The 22253-nt window shown below is 52.2% G+C and overlaps 3 protein-coding genes across 8 annotated transcripts; 2 read left to right on the top strand and 1 right to left on the bottom strand.

Annotated features, from left to right (window-relative positions):
• The first annotated feature begins 6 nt into the window (after positions 1 to 6).
• On the top strand, positions 7 to 3390 carry LOC134015925 (FRAS1-related extracellular matrix protein 2-like). The gene is made up of 5 exons (XM_062455413.1): positions 7 to 124; positions 1216 to 1342; positions 1484 to 1671; positions 1852 to 1998; positions 2826 to 3390. Exons 2-5 carry the CDS (start codon positions 1303 to 1305, stop codon positions 3339 to 3341), a joined length of 891 nt encoding a protein of 296 aa, XP_062311397.1. The 5' UTR covers positions 7 to 124; positions 1216 to 1302; the 3' UTR covers positions 3342 to 3390.
• Positions 3391 to 3415: 25 nt separating this feature from the next.
• On the bottom strand, positions 3416 to 15058 carry LOC134015924 (GRB2-associated-binding protein 1-like). Its single transcript, XM_062455412.1, is given in 13 exon segments — positions 3416 to 4277; positions 4762 to 4838; positions 4841 to 4886; positions 5576 to 5711; positions 5971 to 6064; positions 6889 to 6984; positions 7587 to 7902; positions 8223 to 8308; positions 8480 to 9060; positions 9326 to 9488; positions 9920 to 10085; positions 10293 to 10421; positions 14571 to 15058. Coding segments are annotated over 13 exon segments (2118 nt in total). The 5' UTR covers positions 14643 to 15058; the 3' UTR covers positions 3416 to 4121.
• Positions 15059 to 15207: 149 nt separating this feature from the next.
• Positions 15208 to 22253, top strand: LOC134015922 (type II inositol 3,4-bisphosphate 4-phosphatase-like). 6 transcript variants are annotated; one of them, XR_009929321.1, is made up of 12 exons: positions 15366 to 15554; positions 15716 to 16243; positions 16327 to 16371; positions 16525 to 16646; positions 16814 to 16930; positions 17608 to 17713; positions 19340 to 19419; positions 20112 to 20223; positions 20497 to 20566; positions 20751 to 20898; positions 21519 to 21649; positions 22140 to 22253. XR_009929321.1 is itself a non-coding variant. In XM_062455409.1 (12 exons), exons 3-10 carry the CDS (start codon positions 16105 to 16107, stop codon positions 20825 to 20827), a joined length of 762 nt encoding a protein of 253 aa, XP_062311393.1. In that variant the 5' UTR covers positions 15368 to 15554; positions 15716 to 15935; positions 16099 to 16104; the 3' UTR covers positions 20828 to 20898; positions 21519 to 21649; positions 22140 to 22253. The 6 variants fall into 6 exon arrangements, 4 of the variants coding, with proteins under 4 accessions (XP_062311395.1, XP_062311393.1, XP_062311394.1 ...); XM_062455409.1 differs by lacking the exon at positions 17608 to 17713 and having other exon boundaries at positions 15368 to 15554; positions 15716 to 15935; positions 16099 to 16243; XM_062455411.1 differs by lacking the exons at positions 15366 to 15554; positions 17608 to 17713 and adding an exon at positions 15208 to 15294 and having other exon boundaries at positions 16099 to 16243.

Below are 22253 nucleotides of genomic sequence, written 5' to 3'. Positions count from 1 at the left end.
CTACTCTGGCTCCTACTCGGTGCGTCTGCTGCCCTGTTTGGTCCCAGAGAGGGGGGCTGGCGACCCCCCCACCTGCCACCCCCGACCCCCCCTCTCCTTCAGCCTCCACGTGCGCTTCCAGCAGGTGAGACACCCTCCTCACCCCTGACCCCTGACCCCTCCTCTCCCCTGACCCCTGACCCCTCCTCACCCCTAACCCCCTGACCCCTCCTCTCCCCTGACCCCTGACCCCTCCTCACCCCTAACCCCCTGACCCCTCCTCTCCCCTGACCCCTGACCCCTCCTCACCCCTAACCCCCTGACCCCTCCTCTCCCCTGACCCCTGACCCCTCCTCACCCCTAACCCCCTGACCCCTCCTCTCCCCTTACCCCCCCCTGACCCCTGACCCCTCCTCTCCCCTGACCCCCTGACCCCTCCTCTCCCCTTACCCCCCCTGACCCCTGACCCCTCCTCTCCCCTTACCCCCCCCCTGACCCCTGACCCCTCCTCTCCCCTTACCCCTCCTCACCCCTGACCCCTCCTCTCCCCTGACCCCCTGACCCCTCCTCTCCCCTGACCCCTCCTCACCCCTGACCCCTCCTCTCCCCTGACCCCCTGACCCCTCCTCTCCCCTGACCCCTCCTCACCCCTGACCCCTCCTCTCCCCTGACCCCTCCTCTCCCCTGACCCCTGACCCCTCCTCTCCCCTTACCCCTCCTCACCCCTGACCCCTCCTCTCCCCTGACCCCCTGACCCCTCCTCTCCCCTGACCCCTCCTCACCCCTGACCCCTCCTCTCCCCTTACCCCTCCTCACCCCTGACCCCTCCTCTCCCCTGACCCCCTGACCCCTCCTCTCCCCTGACCCCTCCTCACCCCTGACCCCTCCTCACCCCTGACCCCTCCTCTCCCCTTACCCCTCCTCACCCCTGACCCCTCCTCACCCCTGACCCCTCCTCTCCCCTTACCCCTCCTCACCCCTGACCCCTCCTCTCCCCTGACCCCCTGACCCCTCCTCTCCCCTGACCCCTCCTCACCCCTGACCCCTCCTCACCCCTGACCCCTCCTCTCCCCTTACCCCTCCTCACCCCTGACCCCTCCTCTCCCCTGACCCCCTGACCCCTCCTCTCCCCTGACCCCCTGACCCCTCCTCTCCCCTGACCCCCTGACCCCTCCTCTCCCCTGACCCCCTGACCCCTCCTCTCCCCTGCCCCCTCCTCCCTGCCCCCCCCCCCAGGTGAGTGACCCAGGGCCTGTGGAGGTCAGTCTGAACACGGTGCTGGTGCTGCTGTCTAAGAGGGAGCTGTGGCTGTCTGACGGGTCCATGGGCTTCGGAGAGGACTCTGATGCTGCCTTCACTGAAGGTGACACACACACACATCCATAAACACACACACACACACATCCATAAACACACACACACACACACACATCCATGAACACACACACACACATCCATAAACACACACACAGAGAATCCCTTCCTGACTCCTAACCCCCCCCAGGGTCAGTGATCTACGGCCGGGTCATGGTTGACCCCGTCCACCGCCTGGGGAACCACTTCCTGTGTCACATCCGGCAGGTGTTCCTCTGCACACCCGCCCACGGATACGTACCCAAGTATCGCCCCGGCAACCACGAGTATGGTTGCCTTGCCGACAGCCCATCACTGCTCTACAGGCTAAAGTTACTGGTGTGTAAACAAGGAAGTGTGTGTGAAGTGTGTGAGATTGTATATGAGGTGTGTGATATTGTGTGAGGTGTGTGAGAAGTGTGTGATATTGTGTGAGAGTGTGTGTGAGAGTGTGTGATTGTGTGTGAGAGTGTGTGTGAGCTGTGAGTTCCACCAGCTGAAGTCTGGTCTGCCCTCCAGGACAAGGCCCAGCCAGAAAGCCAGGCCCTGGAGTTTGGAGGCGTCCGCTTCCAGGCCCTCCTCGCTGGGGACACTCCCGGAGCCGAGGCCCTGGTCTCCCAGCCTGATGCTGACGGCTTCAGCCTGTCCTCAGACCCTCTCTTCCAGGTCTCACTCTCCTGTCTCTCCCTCATCCCTCCACGGGTCCATACATCTACCCCCTATACATACATCTATACATCTATAGGTCCATCTATCCAGAGATGGGAAGTAACTGTACTTAACCCTCGTGCTGTCTTCGGGTCACATGACCCAAAGGTTCATAACGAACCATCGTTGTGTTTACCCAATTTTACCCAATACAAAAACAAATAAAAATAATTTTCTTTTAACCTTCGCAATGTGGGGGGTCTGAGACAGCCCAACGGTTAAAAGAAAATGCTTCACTTTGTTTTTGTATGCGGTAAAGTTGTCGCAATACAACGGTGGGTCACAATGACTGATGGGTCAGAATGACCCGAAGATAACACAAGGGTTAAGTAGATGTTTCTGGTATCAGTAGCCTACTTTACTTCAAAAAGGTTTGCATCATTATCATTGAGTACTTGATGAGGACTCTACTATACTCTATTGTACTCTGCTCTGCTTTACTCTGTTTTAGGCTTCTCTGTTCTCCTGTTCTCCTCTCTCCTTTCCTCCTCTCTCCCCTCTCCTCCTCTCTCTCTCCTCTCCTTGTGTTTGTGAACAAAACGTTTCAAAAGGCTGAAAAAGTATTTATACCGGTTTAAAAAATATTTTTGAAAAAAAGATTACATACAATATTTCCCAAATAGTGTAAAACAGGTGTAAAACAATATTTTTGAGAAAGAAAAACCCTCCCTCTCCCCTCCTCCCCCTCCCCTCCCCTCCTCCCCCTCCCCTCCCCTCCCCTCCCATCCCCCTCCCCTCCCTATCCCTCCCTCCCCCACCTCCCTCCCTCTCCCCTCTCTCTCTAGGAGGGTCAGGAGTGGTACATCCACGTTGTCTACACTGTCCACTCCAGCAGCCATGGCAACAGTTACCACGGCATCAGCAAGCGGAGCCTGCACCAGCACTCGGCCATCAGCAGGGGGCGGGGGAGCAGAGCGGCCCTGGAGGACAACCAGGACCAGGGCACCAACCTGCAATACGTGCCCCTGAGGAGAGCTCCTCTCCTGGGCCACAGCCGGGTCGAGGAGTCCCTGGAAGGCCTGGAGCTCCAGGAGAAGAGGGACCCTGCTGGGGAGGGCAGCCCAGAGATAGAGGCCTCTGCTGGGATAGGCTGGCTGGCTGTGGTGGTGGTGGTGGTGGTGGTGGTCTGTGTGGGAGGGCTGGGGCTCTACCTGAGGGGGCAGGTGAGGTCAGAGGAGGAACAAGAGAAACATCCTGGAAATCACTCTTCCTCCTCCTGTTGCTCTGCATTCCAGGGCAGAGGAGAGGGGAGGAGCTGGAGAACAAGGGGCGGGGTTTCCGCAGGAAGTTCAGAGGTTTAAGCCCCACCCCTCTTCTGTAAGTACTGTACATATGAAATCCTGGAGATCAATAAAGAGGCATATTGATTGACTGATTGTGTTTATTGAGTAAACAGTGACTGCAGCAGTCCAGTTTGATCAACAGGCCTATTTAACATACATTCAGAAAAGTGTATCCACACACACACATTCACTGTATCCACACACACACACATTCACTGTATCCACACACACACATTCACTGTATCCACACACACACATTCACTGTATCCACACACACACATTCACTGTAGCTACACGCACACATCTACTTTAGCTATGCACATTCATCTGCTGTAGCTGCACACTCACACACACACACACACACACACACACACTCTCTCACACACACACACACACCACCCTACTGTAGCTACACACACACAGATGTAATAATCACATTACTTAACACATGCTGGTGTCTAAATTATGGAGATATCACACTGATAAAAGTATGTGTGTGGGTGTGTGTATACATGTGCTTTTGAAAGTATTTTTAATATGTGTGTAGGTGTGTGTTTGAAAGTTAGTGACTTTTGTGTGTGTGTGCATGTTCATGTTTGAGTGAAAGTCATGGTTTTTGTGTAAATGTGTGTGTATTTGAATGATAGCTTGTATGTGTGTGTGGCTTTTCTGAATGTGAGTGTGTGTAGTGTGTAGTGTGTGTGAAAGTGTGTATTAGTGTGTGTATGAAGTGTGTGTTATTGTGTGTAAGTGTGTAGATGTGTGTGTTAGGGTGTGTATGATGTGAGTGTGTGTGTGTTATTTCTCGCTGGACTGCCTCCCGTCATGCCAGGCCTCCCTGGTGCTCCTCAGAGCCTTGGTGCGTTCTGGGTCCACCACCACGTAGTCCACCCGCTCACGTGCACGCTCACGAGCACGCTCACGTGCACGCTCGTCACTCCCCCCGGGGCTACGCTTCTGGAACACACACACACAGAAGGCAGGGTGAGGAACACACACAGACCAGCTGAGTACCTGAGGTGCAGGGTGAGTACCTGAGGTGCAGGGTGTGTACCTGAGGTGCAGGGTGTGTACCTGAGGTGCAGGGTGAGTACCTGAGGTGCAGGGTGTGTACCTGAGGTGCAGGGTGAGTACCTGAGGTGCAGGGTGTGTACCTAAGGTGCAGGGTGTGTACCTGAGGTGCAGGGTGAGTACCTGAGGTGCAGGGTGTGTACCTGAGGTGCAGGGTGAGTACCTGAGGTGCAGGGTGTGTACCTGAGGTGCAGGGTGTGTACCTGAGGTGCAGGGTGTGTACCTGAGGTGCAGGGTGAGTACCTGAGGTGCAGGGTGTGTACCTGAGGTGCAGGGTGAGTACCTGAGGTGCAGGGTGTGTACCTGAGGTGCAGGGTGTATACCTAAGGTGCAGGGTGTGTACCTGAGGTGCAGGGTGTGTGAGTACCTGAGGTGCAGGGTGTGTGTGTCCGGGGTACAGGTCCAGGTCCAGGTACTCCACCTGCTTGTGTCTTCTGACCTGCTGGGGCTGCTGCCTCCGTCTGAGGTATGGTGCACCATCAGCCTCAGGGACTGGACACACACACACACACACAGGCATGGACACACACACACACACATGCATGGACACACACACACACACATGCATGGACACACACACACACACACAGGCATGGACACACACACACACACATGCATGGACACACACACACACAGACACAGGTGTTTAGACATGGAGAGAAGCACTGGGGAAGAGGAGCAGGAGGAGGAGGGCAGGAGGAGGAGGGCAGGAGGAGGAGAGCAGGAGGAGGAGGGCAGGAGGAGAAGGGCAGGAGGAGGAGGGCAGGGGCAGGAGGGCAGGAGGAGGAGGGCAGGAGGAGGAGGGCAGGAGGAGGAGGAGGGCAGGAGGAGGAGGGCAGGAGGAGGAGGGCAGGAGGGCAGGAGGAGGAGGGCAGGAGGAGGAGGGCAGGAGGAGGAGAGCAGGAGGAGGAGGGCAGGAGGAGAAGGGCAGGAGGAGGAGGGCAGGGGCAGGAGGGCAGGAGGAGGAGGGCAGGAGGAGGAGGCCAGGAGGAGGAGGGCAGGAGGAGGAGGGCAGGAGGGCAGGAGGAGGAGGCCAGGAGGAGGAGGGCAGGAGGAGGAGGGCAGGAGGAGGAGGGCAGGAGGAGAAGGGCAGGAGGAGGAGGCAGGAGGAGGAGGGCAGGAGGGCAGGAGGGCAGGAGGAGGAGGGCAGGAGGAGGAGGGCAGGAGGAGGAGGGACTCACCGGCTCGTCTCCACTGAGGTTGAGGCTAGAGGTTGTCATGGAGACGTAGTTGTCGTCGGGGTCGTCAGAGTCTGAACTGGAGGCGGAGCTCTGAGTGGAGGAGGGTCTTCCTGAGGAGACAGGAAACCTGGAGGGACTGCACACACACACACACTAATGTAGGAGTTATTAAATATTAAAGCTCCAGTGTTTCTACTGATGGAGCAATTCTGACCTTGTGTGTGTATCAAGTTGTGTGTATGTATGCAGGTGTGTGTGTGTTCCCTTGCGTGCAGATCAGAACCTCCGATCAGAACCACTGAGGCCGAGGAGTTCTGATCTGCACGCAAGGGAACACACACACACCTGCATACACACACAGTCACACACACACCCTCATATACACACACACTTACTCTCGGGTGAATGTGCGTGTGACAGGGGAGCGGACTGGAGGGGGAACCTCCTCCCATTCCTGCAGAGGACGGATGTCCAGAGGAGCTGGTCTGGCTGGGGGAGGGGGACAGATTAAGTTAGTGTCTGTAGGTGAATGTCCAGGCAGCAATCAAGAAACCAACAGAATACTGTGTGTGTGTCTACATTGAGTTAGTCCAGCAACAATGCTGACTTCAACTGCAGGTAAATAATTCAACAGAAAAGGCACTCTTGTGCACACTCTCTTTCAGAGAGAGAGAGAGAGAGAGAGAGAGAGAGAGAGAGAGAGAGAGAGAGAGAGAGGGACTGTGCTGCTGTATTTCCTCTAACCCAGCTGTATATGAGGTCCAACAGTTCTGCATGAAGCACTATGTCACCTATATGCATCACTACTTCATCTGCATGAAGCACTATGTCACCTATATGCATCACTACGTCACCTGCATGAAGCACTATGTCACCTATATGCATCACTACGTCACCTGCATGAAACACTATGTCACCTATATGCATCACTACGTCACCTGCATGAAACACTATATACATCACTACGTCACCTGCATGAAGCACTATGTCACCTATATGCATCACTATGTCACCTGCATGAAGCACTATGTCACCTATATGCATCACTATGTCACCTGCATGAAGCACTATGTCACCTATATGCATCACTATGTCACCTGCATGAAGCACTATGTCACCTATATGCATCACTACGTCACCTGCATGAAGCACTATGTAACCTATATGCATCACTACGTCACCTGCATGAAGCACTATGTCACATATATGCATCACTAGGCCACCTGCATGATATCCGTATGAATCCTTATGTCTTCCATATGCCTGGTTTCCGCTCTCACCTACCCATTCGTCTGGTTGCCGTGGTTACCTACCCTTGCGTTGCCGTGAGAACTCTCCTATGGTCTGAGAGTCTGTTCTCTCCAGACCCAGGGGTTTGGGTCGTACCGGGAAAACACAGGTAACCACACCTGGTCAACATGAATACAGGTAAGCACACCTGGTCAACATAAACACAGGTAACCACACCTGGTCAACATGAACACAGGTAACCACACCTGATCAACACAGCAACATAGAGTAATTATGGCAACACAACACAGTGGCGCAGAGTAACCACGGAAACACAACATTGTAACACAGAGTAACCGCAACAACACAAAATCAGGCAAGAGTTGTAACCATGACAACACAAGACACCGACACATAGTAACCACGGTAACACAACACACCAACAGAGAGTAACTATGGCAACAAAACACGACAGCACAAAGTCACCAGGGCAACACTGTTGACATAAAAAACACCTGGTCAACATGAACACAGGTAACCACACCTGATCAGCACAGCAACATAGAGTAACTATGGCAACACAACAAAGTGGCGCAGAGTAACCACAGCAACACAACATTGTAACAGTGTAACCGCAACAACACAACATCAGTCCAGAGTTGTAACCATGACAACACAAGACACCGACACAGAGTAAAGGTAACACAACACACCAACACAGAGTAACTATGGCAACATGACACGACAGCAGGCCAGGCCAGACACATGGTCGGTTGCTCACCTTTGCGTTGTGGTTTGAGGTTACGAAGGATGGGAGGGGGCAGGACCCCCCCTGCACGCAGGCTCCCTGTGGTGTGTTTGCGTGCAGGGGGGGTGAGGGGGGTGAGGGGGGAGGTGCGAAACCCCAGGTGGGCGGGGGGGGGGACCTGACGCCCCAGGGAGGGCAGCTCAGGGGGGCCGGACGTCATGGCAACATAGTTTGGGTCCTGGAGGGGGGGGGCCAGAGGGGGGTCGCCTGTGGCGCTCATGGGAACGTAGTTTTCATCTGCCTCTTCATCCGTGTACCCACCCTCCACCGGCACCATGCCCTTGTTCATCTGGAGGGGAGAGAGAGAGAGATAGTGAGATATATATAGAGAGAATATAACTACTTTCACAGCTCCTGTCACAAGTGATAGATAAACAGATAGCGAGAGAGACAGATATATATATATATATATATATATATATATATATATAGAGAGAGAGAGAGAGAGAGAGAGAGAGAGAGAGAGAGAGAGAGAGAGAGAGAGAGAGAGAGAGAGAGAGAGAGAGAGAGAGAGAGAGAGAGAGAGAGAGAGAGAGAGAGAGACAGTTATATATATATATAGAGAGAGCGAGAGAGAGACAGTGATATAGATATGAGGGTCAGACTTACAAAATAGCTGTTGAAACTCTCACTGAACTCAAACATGCTGGCTCTCTCAGAGAACGACCTGGGAGCTGGATAACCCTCCTGGAGCGCTGTGCACACACACACACACACGTACACAATCACACGTACATCAGAAATCTAGCATCAATTTAATCTCCAACATGTCTATGCATGGACAGCATCAGTGTCTTAACTCTCTGTATGGGATGAGTGTGTGTGTGTATGGGGTGTGTGTGTGTGTGTGTACACTGTTGTCTCACCTGTGTGTGTACAGCCCACAGTGCTGATAGTGTTACTGCGCATTGTTTTGATTCCCATGTTACCTCCTCCTCCTCCATAGCTCCTCTCTGGCTCTGAGGTGGAGCGGGGAACACATCCCTCTCCTGGGCCCAGGGGCTTGGGCGGGCGTGGCGGGGGCAGGGGGCCGGCAGAGGGGGCGTCCCCCAGGTCGGGGCTGTGGGAGGTGGGGGTGGCAGAGGGCCGTGGGACCTGGTAGGTGGGGCTGCAGCTGGAGCCCCCTGCTGGAGGGAGGGCGTGGCTGCAGAGCGACAGGGACCCAGGGTGAACCTGCATCTCCAGGGAGTACTTCCTGGGGTGGGGGGAGGGGTGACCTCTGATACTGGTCCTGATTGGCTCAGGGGCGGGAGTGAAGTCCTGTGATCCCCCCTGAACCGTGGCGACGGTCCAGGGGGCGGAGGCAGAGTGTGGGTGAGGGGGGAGGCCGTTGGCGAGGGAGGAGGGGGAGGAGGAGGAGGAGGAGGACGAGGCGGTGGGCCTTGGGGAAGGGAAGCTGTCATTGCAGTCCTCTGATGATGTAGACTGGCAGGAACCAATAGGAGGCCTGAGAGAGAGAAGCAATACTTAGCATGTGAGAGAGAGTTTGTGTGTGTGCATGTGTGTGTGGGGAATCAGGTGGTTGAGCGGTTAGGGGATCGGGCTGGTAATCTGAAGGTTGCCAGTTCGATTCCCGGCCGTGCCAAATGACGTTGTGTCTTTGGGCAAGGCACTTCACCCTACTTGCCTCGGGGGAATGTCCCTGTACTTACTGTAAGTTGCTCTGGATAAGAGCGTCTGCTAAATGACTAAATGTAAATGTGTGTGTGTACCTGCTCTGGCAGTGGGACAGCCACAGGTAATCCTCTGTGCTGCTGCTGGTCTCCAGGTGTCTCACGCTCACCGGCTGGTAGGGGGGCGGGGCTGGCTCAGTCGCCGTGGTGACGGGTGTGTGGGCTGCTGTAGCCATGGTGACAGGAGTGTGCGCTGTCGTAACTGTGGAAACGCAGATGGGTGAGGAGACTAAACGTTCTGCAAGATGAAAAGAACTAAAGTCATCTTCTGAGTGAGGATCTCCTCCAGAGTGTGTTTCTGTATCTCCATCTATCTGACCCCCCCACACACACACTCACACACACAACCATGTACAGAGTCACAGTCACACACCCACACACTCACACACACTTCAAACATCTTCTCAAGGCTGCGCTCTCTCCTCCTCCTCAGCTCAGTGTGTGTGGTGAGTCAGCCTGAGCAGCAAGGCCAGCCCTGACACACACACACACACACACTCATTGTGTGTCTTTGTGTGAATGTGTCTGTGTGGGTGTGTGTTGGTACATGTGTACGTGTCGGTACATTTGTGTGTGTGTGTGTTTGCTGGAACATGTGTGTATGTTTTTGATTAAGTGTGTGTGTGTGGGTACCGTCGTCAGTCGGGTTGAAGCCACACAGCTCACAGATAGCGCTGACCCAGCGCTGCATGTCCTCCTGGCTGTCAGACACCAGATAGAACACCCTCTCACTGGTCCTCAGGTCAAACACATGGCTGCTCTGCAGATCCTTGTTGGAGAAGGAGAGACCTGCATCCACCTGGGGGGGAGGGAGGGTTAGAGGGGAGTGTGTGTGTGTGTGTGTGTGTGTGTGTGTGTGTGTGTGTGTGTGTGAAGAGGGACAGTGTGTGTGTGTGAAGAGGGACAGTGTGTGGGGTGGGGTGTGGTGTGTGTGAAGAGGGACAGTGTGTGGGGTGGGGTGTGGTGTGTGTGAAGAGGGACAGTGTGTGGTGTGTGTGTGTGTTACCTGTTCACACAGGTGCAGGTTGATGGAGCGGATGGGCTTGCGGGCGTGGTCGTGTTTGTAGTATTCTAGAACGTCCGGGTCTCCGGTCAGACGGCCACTTTTCAGGACGAACCAGCGCCTCTTCCACGCCTGCGGGGGGGTGCAGGTGTTGTGGTTAAGTTATGAAGGTACTGTGGTTTATTATATTCCCACTTCTCTAACACAGATCATCTTAGACATCTTCAACACCTTCTCTGGCCTTCGTCTCTATGGTAACCAGTCTGCTTCAGCCAGAATGTTTCATCGGTTCATCGGACCAATCACACAGAGCCACAATTATGACATCAAGGAAGTACAATACCGGTTCCGCCCAATCAGACGAGTGTGGGAGTGTGTGAGACACGGTCCATCCAATCAGACGCCAACCTGGAGGGTGTGTGTGTGTGTGTGTGTGTGTGTGTGTGTGTGTGTGTGTGAGGAGGGTACTTCTCCGCTCCCATGACGACTGTTCACACCCTACTGACTAAAAGATTACCAATACATTACACACACACACTCCCACACACACACTCCCACACACACACACTCCCACACACACACACACACACTCACACACACACTCCCACACACACACTCTGTTTCTCACTTTCATGACACTATGCATTGTGGGTAGGAGTGCCCTTCACAATGACACATCATATTTTCACTCTGTGTGTGTGTGTGTGTTCTGCTCATATTTTGTGGCAACAAGAAAACAAGTTTAGAAAGGTTGAAAAAATTATTTTGAAAACTTTTTTTCAGTTTTTGTATGTGGGAAAAAAAATAAAACAACAAAGGTTTCGAAAGGTGAAAAAAGATTTGCTAAAAAAAGTTACATAAAAAAGTTTGCATCATTGATGAGTACTTGATAAGAACTCTGTCATACTCTACTGCACTCTACTGTACTTTAATCTACTCTGTTTTAGGCTTCTCTGTTCTCTCTCCTCCCTTCTCTCCTTTCACTGCGTGTGTGAAAACAGTTTAGAAAGGTTGGAAAAAAAAAAATCAAACAAGGTACGTTCTGGATGAGACAGAGTGAGTTAGCGATGTGGACATGACTGAGAATAGAGACATTCCTGATCACTCATGGCCATGAGGCAGATGCTCCAATTAGTCGGTGATGTGGGAATATCATCACACTGTTGAAATTATGAAGATGGGTAATGATTATGGATGTATATGATCACCTCTTATAATGCTATATCACTGGAAACCATATGCAAAACGGTTGACTGATTATTATTACCCCTAAAACGGTAGAAGAAATAAAGCCCAAAATTTTGATAATTAGGGGCCGAGTGCAGGAGAAGACTATGTGTGTATGCTGCTTCCATAGAAATCTAGAAGGCCCAGCTATCTCATGAGGCATATTTATGGCCTTATGCCCAGAAACCCAGTGCAGCTGGCCTGCTCATGGTCAGAGCAGGCCTTAAATTGGGATAATTGTCTATGCAAAAGAGCACCTGTAACCTTAATCCTCTAGGACATGGGACTGGGTAAGAAGGCATAATGCATCTGTGACCAACTGTATTGTACCAATAGCAAAACATCACAATATAATAGGGAGAAAATATATAAGTGAAATGTCCGGAGAAAATTTTCAGTCTGATCCTGGGATCTTACTCACGCATTTGTTGGAATACTCAGCAAAGCTTAATGCAAAAATGTTTATTAAATTCTAATAAACATTTAGCATTAAACTCTGCTGAGTTCCAGTGTTGGATATTGGTTGAAAATGTAGAACATTTGTCACTACATCGGTGTCAAAAATAATTCCTGGTCAATGCTCTGCATTCTATAGTGTCTGTTTGTTTGTTATTATTATGTATTAATATGGAACCAGTTATCAGCAAGACACTAAAACAGGTAGTAGTAATGGCTACTTTTTACTTAAGTACATGTCAGAGCCCACACTTCTTTACTTTAACTTGAGTGAAAAAGTGTAGTCAGTACTTCAACTTTTACATGAGTATCTGTACTTCTACTTGAGTGAAGGATGTGTGTACTTTTGCCATCTCTGGTCTGTGTGTGAGAGAGAGAGAGAGAATAGAACAGCCTGAATGTGTGTTTCTGTGTGTATTTGGTGACGTGTGTGTGTGTGTGAGAGAGTATAGAACAGCCTGGATGTGTATTTGCGTAGGAGAGTGTGAAACACACTGCAGTCATTTGTAAGTGTGAATACCAGCATGTCATATTTTTACACACACATTTCCATGAGGAGAGAGGAGAAGAGAGAGAGGAGAGGAGGGAAGAGGAGAGGAGGGATGAGGAGAGGAGGGAAGAAGAGGGATGAGGAGAGGAGGGAAGAGGAGAGGAGGGAAGAGGAGAGGATGGATGAGGAGAGGAGGGAAGAGGAGACTGTTTCCTTAGAGGTAGTGAGGAGGGAGCATTGTTAAAGCCTAAATCTCTCTCACACACACACTCACTCACACACACACACACACACACTCACACACCTCACACTCCATGAGAAGCTGGTCCACGTGCCTCAGAGTATAAGACCTTAGGGATCAAAGGTGAACATAACTACTTCTTACTCTTCTTAGTCTGAGATGTGTGTGTGTGTGTGTGATGTCTGTCCATCTCCTGCTCTACTGCCCACTGTGCCTGCAGGAACCTGCAGGAAGTAGACAGGAAGTAGACAGGAAATAGACACAATGGAACTAAAATAACACAGCTGCTGTTTCCACACAGAACAAGGAACATGATCTGGTATGCAGACACGTGCTGCTAGGCGTGTGTGTGTGTGTGTGTATGTGTGTGTGTGTGTGTGTTTGTGTGTGTGTGTGTGTGTGTATGTGTGTGTGTGTGTGTATGTGTGTGTGTGTGTGTGTGTGTTTGTGTGTGTGTGTGTGTGTGTGTGTGTGTGCGTGTGTATGTGTGTGTATGTGTGTGTTTAGAAAGGTAAAACTTCGGGGAGGTTGTTTTCTAGCCAGTTCCATCTCAGAAGGATTATAGATTATTACATAATGGAGGAGAGAGAGGGGAGGAGAGAGAGGAGAGAGAGGGAGACAGCGGAGAGAGAGGGGAGGAGAGAGAGGATAGAGAGGGAGAGAGAGGAGAGAGAGGGGAGGAGAGAGAGGAGAGGGAGACAGAGGAGAGAGAGGGGAGGAGAGAGAGGAGAGAGAGGAGAGAGAGGGAGACAGAGGAGAGAGAGGGGAGGAGAGAGAGGAGAGAGAGGGAGACAGCGGAGAGAGAGGGGGGAGAGAGAGGATAGAGAGGGAGACAGAGGAGAGAGAGGGGAGGAGAGAGAGGAGAGAGAGGGAGACAGAGGAGAGAGAGGGAGGAGAGAGAGGAGAGGGAGACAGAGGAGAGAGAGGGGAGGAGAGAGAGGAGAGAGAGGAGAGAGAGGGAGACAGAGGAGAGAGAGGGGAGGAGAGAGAGGAGAGAGAGGGAGACAGCGGAGAGAGAGGGGGGAGAGAGAGGATAGAGAGGGAGACAGAGGAGAGAGAGGGGAGGAGAGAGAGGAGAGAGAGGGAGACAGAGGAGAGAGAGGGGGGAGAGACAGGATAGAGAGGGAGACAGAGGAGAGAGAGGGGAGGAGAGAGAGGAGAGAGAGGGAGACAGAGGAGAGAGAGGGGAGGAGAGAGAGGAGAGAGAGGAGAGAGAGGAGAGAGGAGGAGAGAGGAGGTAAACTGGACAGGTGCTTCTCTGCTTGGCCTGGGTGTGTGTGTGAACAAACAAAAACACTATTCTCTCCCATCTCACCCTCCCCACACACACACATACATATACACACACATGCACACACTCACACACTGACCACAGTTGCAATACTTTGATTGTTAACTACGTACTCCGGCATCTCAAGCACGCGGAGCTTGGCGGTGACGCACCCGAGTTCACTCCGCGAGTCACCCGGCTGAACAACAAGCGGCACGCGCCCTCTCCGTTTATCGGAACACATGAGCCATCACGGACTGACTGCTCTGAGCGCAGGCCCGCAGGAGGGGTACTGGGGCTAATCTGAGTTTACATTTAACTCATTTAGAAAACGTTTTTATCCAATGCTACATACAATTAGTCAACATACAATTCTAGTTAAGCAGCATGGATCAAAAGTATGATTCTGACAGTACTTCTGTGGTCAGTTAAGGAACGGTCTGTATTTACCAGGCACAGGTACCGGGAACGGCCAAAGCAACCACATCTCAGCTGCCAGGCACAGTGCAATAACAAGATTATCTCAGATACAATATAGCATATGTTTGGAGTTTTCTGCCCCAAAACTTATACTGAGAGAGTGGCTGCTCTACTTACGTAGCGACGTAACTTTTTCTCTGGTGGAGACTTTCGAAGCCATCCGACGCACACTACCTCTCCTCCGCTCATCTTCTGATTCACAGGAGATCACTTTTCTACCGATCCGTGGATGACCGCTCGAGTCAGCGAATGTGACACGTAAAAATCGGCCAAATCGATAAACGATCCTGGTGTGTTGGTTTGATCGGTCTGTTATGTCTCGCGGATTCCCGAGGGATAATCCCACCCCGGGATAGACTGTGCGCGCGGAGTCGGTCAGAACATTCTCCAGAAACACGGACGTCCGTGCTCCGTTATGGTACTTGTACAATAGTGTTCTCTCAAAATCTGAGGCTAGCGCGCGTGTCCACAACTTTGAAGTGAAGACAACATCTCTCTCTCCTGTCACTCCATCACTGACGGATGAGGTTATTTCTCTTCCACTCCTCCCTCTCTCTCCAACCTTCAGCCTAATCAGTCTGTCTCCAGAGAAACCCCGGAGGCGGGGGGACGGAGGGTGTGTGTGTGCGCGTGGGGGGGGGGGGGGGTGCTTGTGAGGAACGTGACTGGGCTTTCCTCTCTCTCCATCTCTCGCCCCCTATAACTCTCTCTCCCTAGCCCTGCCTCTTCCCTCTCCGCCAAGCCGTCTTCCTAGAAGCCAGCCCCGTGGAGGCGGGAAGCAGTGCTCTGGGGGCGGAGCCAGGTGCTCCGAATAGAACACCTCGAAGTTCCTGTATATGACGTAAGACCTGGGGCGGTCCGGCTCTTTGTCTGTCGGACTCTCTCTCTCTCCTTAAGTGTGTGTGTGTGTGTGTGTGTGTGTGTGTGTGTGTGTGGTTAGACGGTGTGTATAAGGCCCGGAGGTGGGAGAATCCGGGTCCAAAGGTTGTCACGCGCGACACCTCGTGGCTGAGATTAGCAACAGCCGGTAGGCGCGCGTCTCCCCGATGTTGAAGAAGTTGGGAAGGGTTTGAGAGACGCGACTGATGGAAAGTTTTCCTGGTAAGATTTCCCGGCATTCACCCAAACACAGCCGATACCGATTATTAAAGTTACACAATGAAGTAAAAAGAGAATTAGTTATGTCCGTTTATCTGTGTGTTTGTACTGAAAACACGACCTTGTATTTAAACTCCTCCCTCTCCTGATTTGCGCGAGCTCAGGTTACACATCCGTATTAGGATTCCAAAAACCAACTTCCCAACAACGCCTCAGCTACAAACACGTTATACCCCCACGAAAAGTAAGACCCTCCGTATCCAGCGTCATTCATGGGGGACACATAAGGAATAACAAGACGGTATTTTAACTGTAGAGGGCGACCATGCCAAACCGAACAGTGTACATCTGTACGACTCGTGTTTGCTCGGAGGCCGCGAGGGGGTGAGGAAGAGGAGGAGGGGATCACTGACTTGCTTCTTCCAGTTTCTCTGGGAGTTTTCCTTGTGGGTTTAGGTTGGTTCAAAGGAAGTTCTATGGGCGTGTGTGAAGCCCTCTGTGACATTGCTGGTAAAAAAGGGCTAAACAAATACATTTGATTTGGAAGAGGAAGATGATTTCTGGTCATGTGTCTTGGTCTGGCTGTAACTCCGGCCGGGAGGGAAGAGTGCTGCTGGACAGAGAGACACCGGGGAGACCAGACAGTAACAACACACACACCTCACACTTGCAGCAGCGGCTCACAGACACAGGTCAGTGTGTGTGTGTGTGTGCGTGTGTGTGTGTGTGTGGTGTGTAGAGTACATCAGTAAAGTGTCCTCTCTGATTTGTCTAGTTGTTAATGAAGCTGCTCACATCATTCCACTGGAGTTCATCCTGGGTATGTAAACACACACACACACACACACACACTCACACAGACACGCACACATACACACACACGCACACACACACACACTCACACACACATACACACTCACACACACACACGTGTATCTCCTCCTTTCTCTAAAACCTTTTCTTTCTCTGACAGAGTGTCGTGGTCTGGTTGCCATGACAGCCAAGGACAGGGTGCCTCGTGCATTGGTGCAGGTCTCCGTGGTCAACACGCACACACACACACTCACACACCATTGCTGCACTGAGATAGCAGAGGTAAACACACACACACACACATTTTATTTTATTTTGGAAAAAATAACCGTTTTTAGTGGCTGTGTGGGTATTTTTAAGTCACTGCAGTTTGTGTGTTATTGTGTGTGTGCGTGTTAATGTGTGTGTTAATGTGTGTGTTAATGTGTGTGTTAATGTGTGTGTTCCAGGGCTCCAGGGACCCCGTGTTTCTAACAGGTGTGTGTTTCCATGACAACCAGGCAGTTTACTGGGACACCAGAATGAAGTTGACAGTCTACCACTACAAAGACCCAGCGCACAACACGGTCTGTCACACACAGATACACACACACACACCGGTCTGTCACACACAGATACACACACACCGGTCTGTCACACGTGTATGTGTGTATGTGTGGCGTGTGTGTGTGTGTGTACCCACTAAGAGGATTTCTATGATGTATACATCTGTAACTCCACTATCAGGGGCTCCCCTTCTCTCCTCCCTTCTCTCCCCCTTCTCTCTCCACTTCTCTCCCTCCTTCTCTCTCCACTTCTCTCCCTCCTTCTCTCCCCCCTTCACTCCCCCCTTCTCTCTCCATTTATCTCCCCCCTTCTCTCCCCCCTTCTCTCTCCACTTCTCTCCCCCTCCTCTCCCCCCTTCTCTCCCCCTCTTCTCCCCCCCTCCCCCCTCTCTTTTTCTCCCTGTCCTCTCGCCTCATTGGCCAAACCCCTCCTCTAATCTGAATATTTCCCATGCTCCCATTCATCAGTTAATCCCTCCTTCTCTGGGAGCGAGCGAGCGAGGAGAGAGGGACTGAGCATTCTGCCTGTTTGGATAGGTTAGGAAAGAGGGAAGAGAGAGAGAGAGGAGAGCCTGGGGAAGAGAGATAGAAAGGAGAGAAGGAAAGGGAGAGAGAGAGAGAGAGGAGTCTGATAGGGGGATCAAGTGAGGCAGGGAAGGAAGGCTGACTGCAGGTCTCCCCCTCTGCTGACTGGACAGACAGAACTACAGCACAAGCCCAGGGTTGCTCAGAGTGTGTGTGTGTGCAGCCATGGTCTTCCCAGACTGTCTCTGCCTACAAGACACCAGGTCCCCTACTGAACAGGTGAGAACACACACACACATTCACACACACTATAAGCATACACACACACATACACACTAACTACGTTCAAAGAGAAGGAGGGGATAGAAAGAGGGAGAAAGAGCGTTGTACAATAAAACAACAACAACATTGCACCACTGTTCTCCTCTATTGCAGGTTTAGTCAGAAGTGTGTGTGTGTTTGGCTCCAGATTTGATGAAGATTATGGTGTAATCTTATAAACCTCTTGTTCTGCAAGTCCCACAGACACCTCTGGCAATAGCTGTATGTATGTGTGTGTGGTGTGTGTGTGTAGGTGTGTGTTTCTGCGGGGTGTAGGTGTATGTGTGTGGTGTGTGTGTAGGTGTGTGTACAGTAACAGTGTGTGTGTGTGTAGGTGTGTACAGTAACAGTGTGTGTGTGTGTGTGTGTAGGTGTGTGTACAGTAACAGCAAGTGATGGGACAAGATTCTGTGTTGACAGCTGATGTCTGAGAACAGCCAGGCAGATTCACCCCAGAAACATTGGCCATGTGTGTAGCGTGTGTGTGTGTAGCGTGTGTGTGTGTAGCATGTGTGTGTGTGTAGCATGTGTGTGTGTGTAGCGTGTGTGTGTAGCATGTGTGTGTGTGTGTAGCATGTGTGTGTGTGTGTGTGTAGTGTGTGCGTAGCATGTGTGTGTGTGTGTGTTAGCGTGTGTAGCGTGTGTGTGTAGTGTGTGCGTGTGTGTAGCATGTGTGTGTGTGTAGCGTGTTTGTGTGTGTAGCGTGTGTGTGTGTAGTGTGTGTGTAGCATGTGTGTGTGTGTAGCGTGTTTGTGTGTGTAGCGTGTGTGCGAGAGTTGATGCAAGTGCTTGTACATCAAGGTAATCCCCTGAGCTTGTGATTATCATCATGGTGACAGAGTGATTCAGCCTGGTTGGGGGGGTGGGGGGGGGGGGTGACCCTGGTATGATGATTATGTAACTGGGAGAGGGGGGGAGGGAGGGGGGGGGCAGCACCTAAGACTTGAGACACGGTCTTTCACAATGTTTACTCTTACTCTCTCATCTTCTCTCTCTCTCTTCTCTCCTCCTCTCTCCTCCTCTCTCCTCCTCTCCTCCTCTCTCCTCCTCTCTCCTCCTCTCCTCTCTCCTCCTCTCTCCTCTCTCCTCCTCTCTCCTCCTCTCTCCTCTCTCCTCTCTCCTCTCTCTTCTCTCCTCTTCTCTCCTCTCTCTCCTCCTCTCTCCTCTCTCCTCTCTCTCCTCCTCTCTCCTCTCTCCTCCTCTCTCCTCTCCTCCTCTCTCCTCTCCTCTCTCCTCCTCCTCCTCTCCTCTCCTCTCTCCTCTCTCTTCTCTCCTCTTCTCTCCTCCTCTCTCCTCCTCTCTCCTCTCTCCTTCTCTCCTCCTCTCTACTCTCTCCTCTTCTCTCCTCCTCTCTCCTCCCTCCTCTCTCTCCTCCTCTCTCCTCCTCTCTCCTCCTTTCTCCTCTCTCCTCTTCTCTCCTCCTCTCTCCTCTCTCTCCTCTCTCCTCCTCTCTCCTCCTCTCTCCTCTTCTCTCCTCCTCTCTCCTCTCTCCTCTTCTCTCCTCCCTCTCTCCTCCCTCCTCTCTCTCCTCCTCTCTCCTCTCTCCTCCCTCCTCTCTCTCCTCCTCTCTCCTCTCTTCCTCAGAGGATGTTCCTGGGGTTCACTTCCTTCTCCATCAGAGATCTGTTTCTCTCCCAGGAACCCAGCATCTCTCTCAGCCTCAGGTACCACCTGGAACCCTCCTCTAGAACCCTCCTCTAGAACCCTTACCTAGAACCTCTTCCGTAAAGTAGACTCAGAAATTAGGTGAGTTTCATTCGTCTCTCTGTCTGAGGAAGTGAGAGTCAAGCTCCTCCCAGCTCCGCTGCTACCTGTTCCTGTTTCCAACACTCCCTTCTCACCCTGCTCAGACACGAGGACGGAGACACAGAGAGAGAGAGACAGCAGAGAGAGAGAGAGACAGGCAGAGAGAGAGACAGAGAGAGAGAGAGACAAAGAGAGAGAGACAGGCAGAGAGAGAGACAAAGAGAGAGAGACAGGCAGAGAGAGAGACAGAGAGAGAGAGAGACAAAGAGAGAGAGAGACAGGCAGAGAGAGAGAGAGACAGGCAGAGAGAGAGAGACAGGCAGAGAGAGAGAGAGACAGAGAGAGAGAAAGAGAGAGACACATAGAGAGAGACAGAGAAAGAGACAGAGAGAGGAAGGGATGATGGATGGATACCGACCTTCAGAATGATCATGTGTAAGGGTTAGAATGATCATGAAGTGCTATTGACCTGACTGCCTGAGTGTTCTAACCTGATGCTCACAGTGTTCATGGTAATATACTGTTACACGTCTCTCTCTCTCTCTCTCTCTCTCTCTCTCTCTCTCTCTCTCTCTCTCTCTCTCTCTCTCTCTCTCTCTCTCTCTCTCAGGACGCAGGATGGAGTGAGGGAGGTGGGGGAGGTGAAAGTGTCCCGTCTGCAGATGCAGGAGTTGCAGGACGGAGAGAGGGAAGACACCTCTACTTGCCTGCCTGGACACAAGGTAGAGAGAGGAGGAGGGAGGGAGGACGGGGGAGTGGGAGGGAGGGAGTGAGTGAGGGAGGGAGGGAGGGAGGGAGGGAGTGGAGGAGGGAGGGAGGGAGGGAGGGAGGGAGGGAGGGAAGGAAGGAAGGAAGGAAGGAAGGAAGGAAGGAAGGAGGGAGGGAGGGAGTGGAGGGAGGGAGGGAAAAGAGTTCAGCGAGCTGCATCTGTGGTCTGTTTGGTTTACCTAGAAATAACCTCTCCTCTGTGTGTGTGTGTGTGTGTGTGTGTGTAGTGTCCTCTGCTGTGTGATTGCCTCCATGGGTCCATCCATGACACAGACAACAGCCCTATGATGAGAGCTGGTGAGTCTGAACACACACACACACACACACACACACACATGGAGACTCAGACACACCAAAACACAAACACGCACCTGTCTCAACTTAGTGCATGGTTGTGTGTGTGTGTGTGTGTGTGTGTGTGTGGTGTGTGGTGTGTGGTGTGTGGTGTGTGTGTGTGTGTGTGGTGTGTGTGAGAGAGCAGCGCTGAGGAACACCCTGTGTAAGGTGTACAGGTTCCAGACTGAGGCAGGTGTCTGGATGCTGTCAGGGAGCAGATGAGTGAGAGCTCTCTCTCCTTCAGCATCCCCAAACAACCTGCTGGCTCTGCTCATACAGCAGCACATGAAGAGGTGAGCCTGCCTGCCTGCCTGCCTGCCTGCCTGCCTGTCTGTCCTGTCCTGCCTGTCTGCCTGTCTGCCTGTCTGTCCTGTCTGCCTGTCTGCCTATCTGTCTGCCTATCTGCCTGTCTGCCTGTCTGCCTGCCTGCCTGCCTGCCTGCCTGCCTGTCTGGCCTGCCTGTCTGTCTGTCTGTCTGTCTGTCGTCCTGTCTGCCTGTCCTGTCTGCCTGCCTGCCTGTCTGTCTGTCTGTCTGTCTGTCTGCCTATCTGCCTATCTGCCTGTCCTGCCTGTCTGCCTGCCTGTCACTCTGTCTAGCAGCAGGCTGAAGAGTGTATTCACTCTCACATCTTGTTCAGTCACACTGAAACTGAGACTAGTCCTCTTATGGTTCTTCCCTTTGGCACTTATTTGGTTTTCCACAATGTATGCTTCATGTTTTGGCTGCTCGCAATGTTTGGGGCTATCTCGTTATGATCAGTGACCTATGCTCTTTTGTAAAGCTCTCTCTTGGAAGTCGCTTTGATAAAAGCGTCTGCTAAATGCATAAATGTAAATGTAAATGATAACAACCCTGCTGCTATACACACACACACACACACACACACACACACACCTCTCTTTCTCTCTCCAGGGTCCAGGAGCTGGAGGACCTCGGTGACCTTTCACCCCAGTGGGAGGGGCTTATGAGTGATGTCATCGCCTACCACAGTCAGCTGATCACCAGCTACCAGGCTACACTCACCCAGCTGAACACACACACAGGTAACACACACTCACCCAGCTGAACACACACACAGGTAACACACACTCACCCAGCTGAACACACACACAGGTAACACACACTCACCCAGCTGAACACACACACAGGTAACACACACTCACCCAGCTGAACACACACACAGGTAACACACACTCACCCAGCTGAACACACACACAGGTAACACACACTCACCCAGCTGAACACACACACAAGTAACACACACAGGATACAAATGTAGAACTTTCACACTGTGTGTGTTTGTGTGTGTGTGTGTGTGTGTGTATGTGTGTATGGTGTGTGTGTATGGTGTGTGTGTATGGTGTGTGTATGCTGTGTGTGTGTGTGTGTGTGTATGCTGTGTGTGTGTATGGTGGGTGTGTGTATGGTGTGTATGCTGTGTGTGTGTGTGTATGCTGTGTGTGTGTGTGTGTGTTTGTGTGTATGGTGTGTGTATGCTGTGTGTGTGTATGCTGTGTGTGTGTGTGTGTCCAGCCTCGTCTCCCTGCTTCAAGCCCAGCACCAGCAGGACAGACAGACACCTGCAGTTTGTTCCTGTTAACCTGCACGTTCAGAGGATGCAGGTGACCAGCCCTGGAAACACAGGTG

This window comes from Osmerus eperlanus, unplaced genomic scaffold (genome assembly GCF_963692335.1).
Source record: "Osmerus eperlanus unplaced genomic scaffold, fOsmEpe2.1 SCAFFOLD_465, whole genome shotgun sequence".
NCBI classification, from domain to species: domain Eukaryota; kingdom Metazoa; phylum Chordata; class Actinopteri; order Osmeriformes; family Osmeridae; genus Osmerus; species Osmerus eperlanus.
This window is presented reverse-complemented; position numbering and strand designations above follow the sequence as displayed.

Coding starts and splice junctions, on each gene's coding strand:
- LOC134015922 (XM_062455411.1), top strand. CDS start 16,105: ATGATTTCTGGTCATGTGTCTTGGTCTGGCTGTAACTCCGGCCGGGAG. Junction 16,244..16,326: donor GCAGCGGCTCACAGACACAG/GTCAGTGTGTGT, acceptor TGATTTGTCTAG/TTGTTAATGAAGCTGCTCAC. Junction 16,372..16,524: donor TCCACTGGAGTTCATCCTGG/GTATGTAAACAC, acceptor TTTCTCTGACAG/AGTGTCGTGGTCTGGTTGCC.
- LOC134015925 (XM_062455413.1), top strand. CDS start 1,303: ATGGGCTTCGGAGAGGACTCTGATGCTGCCTTCACTGAAG. Junction 1,672..1,851: donor TCTACAGGCTAAAGTTACTG/GTGTGTAAACAA, acceptor TCTGCCCTCCAG/GACAAGGCCCAGCCAGAAAG. Junction 1,999..2,825: donor CCTCAGACCCTCTCTTCCAG/GTCTCACTCTCC, acceptor CTCTCTCTCTAG/GAGGGTCAGGAGTGGTACAT.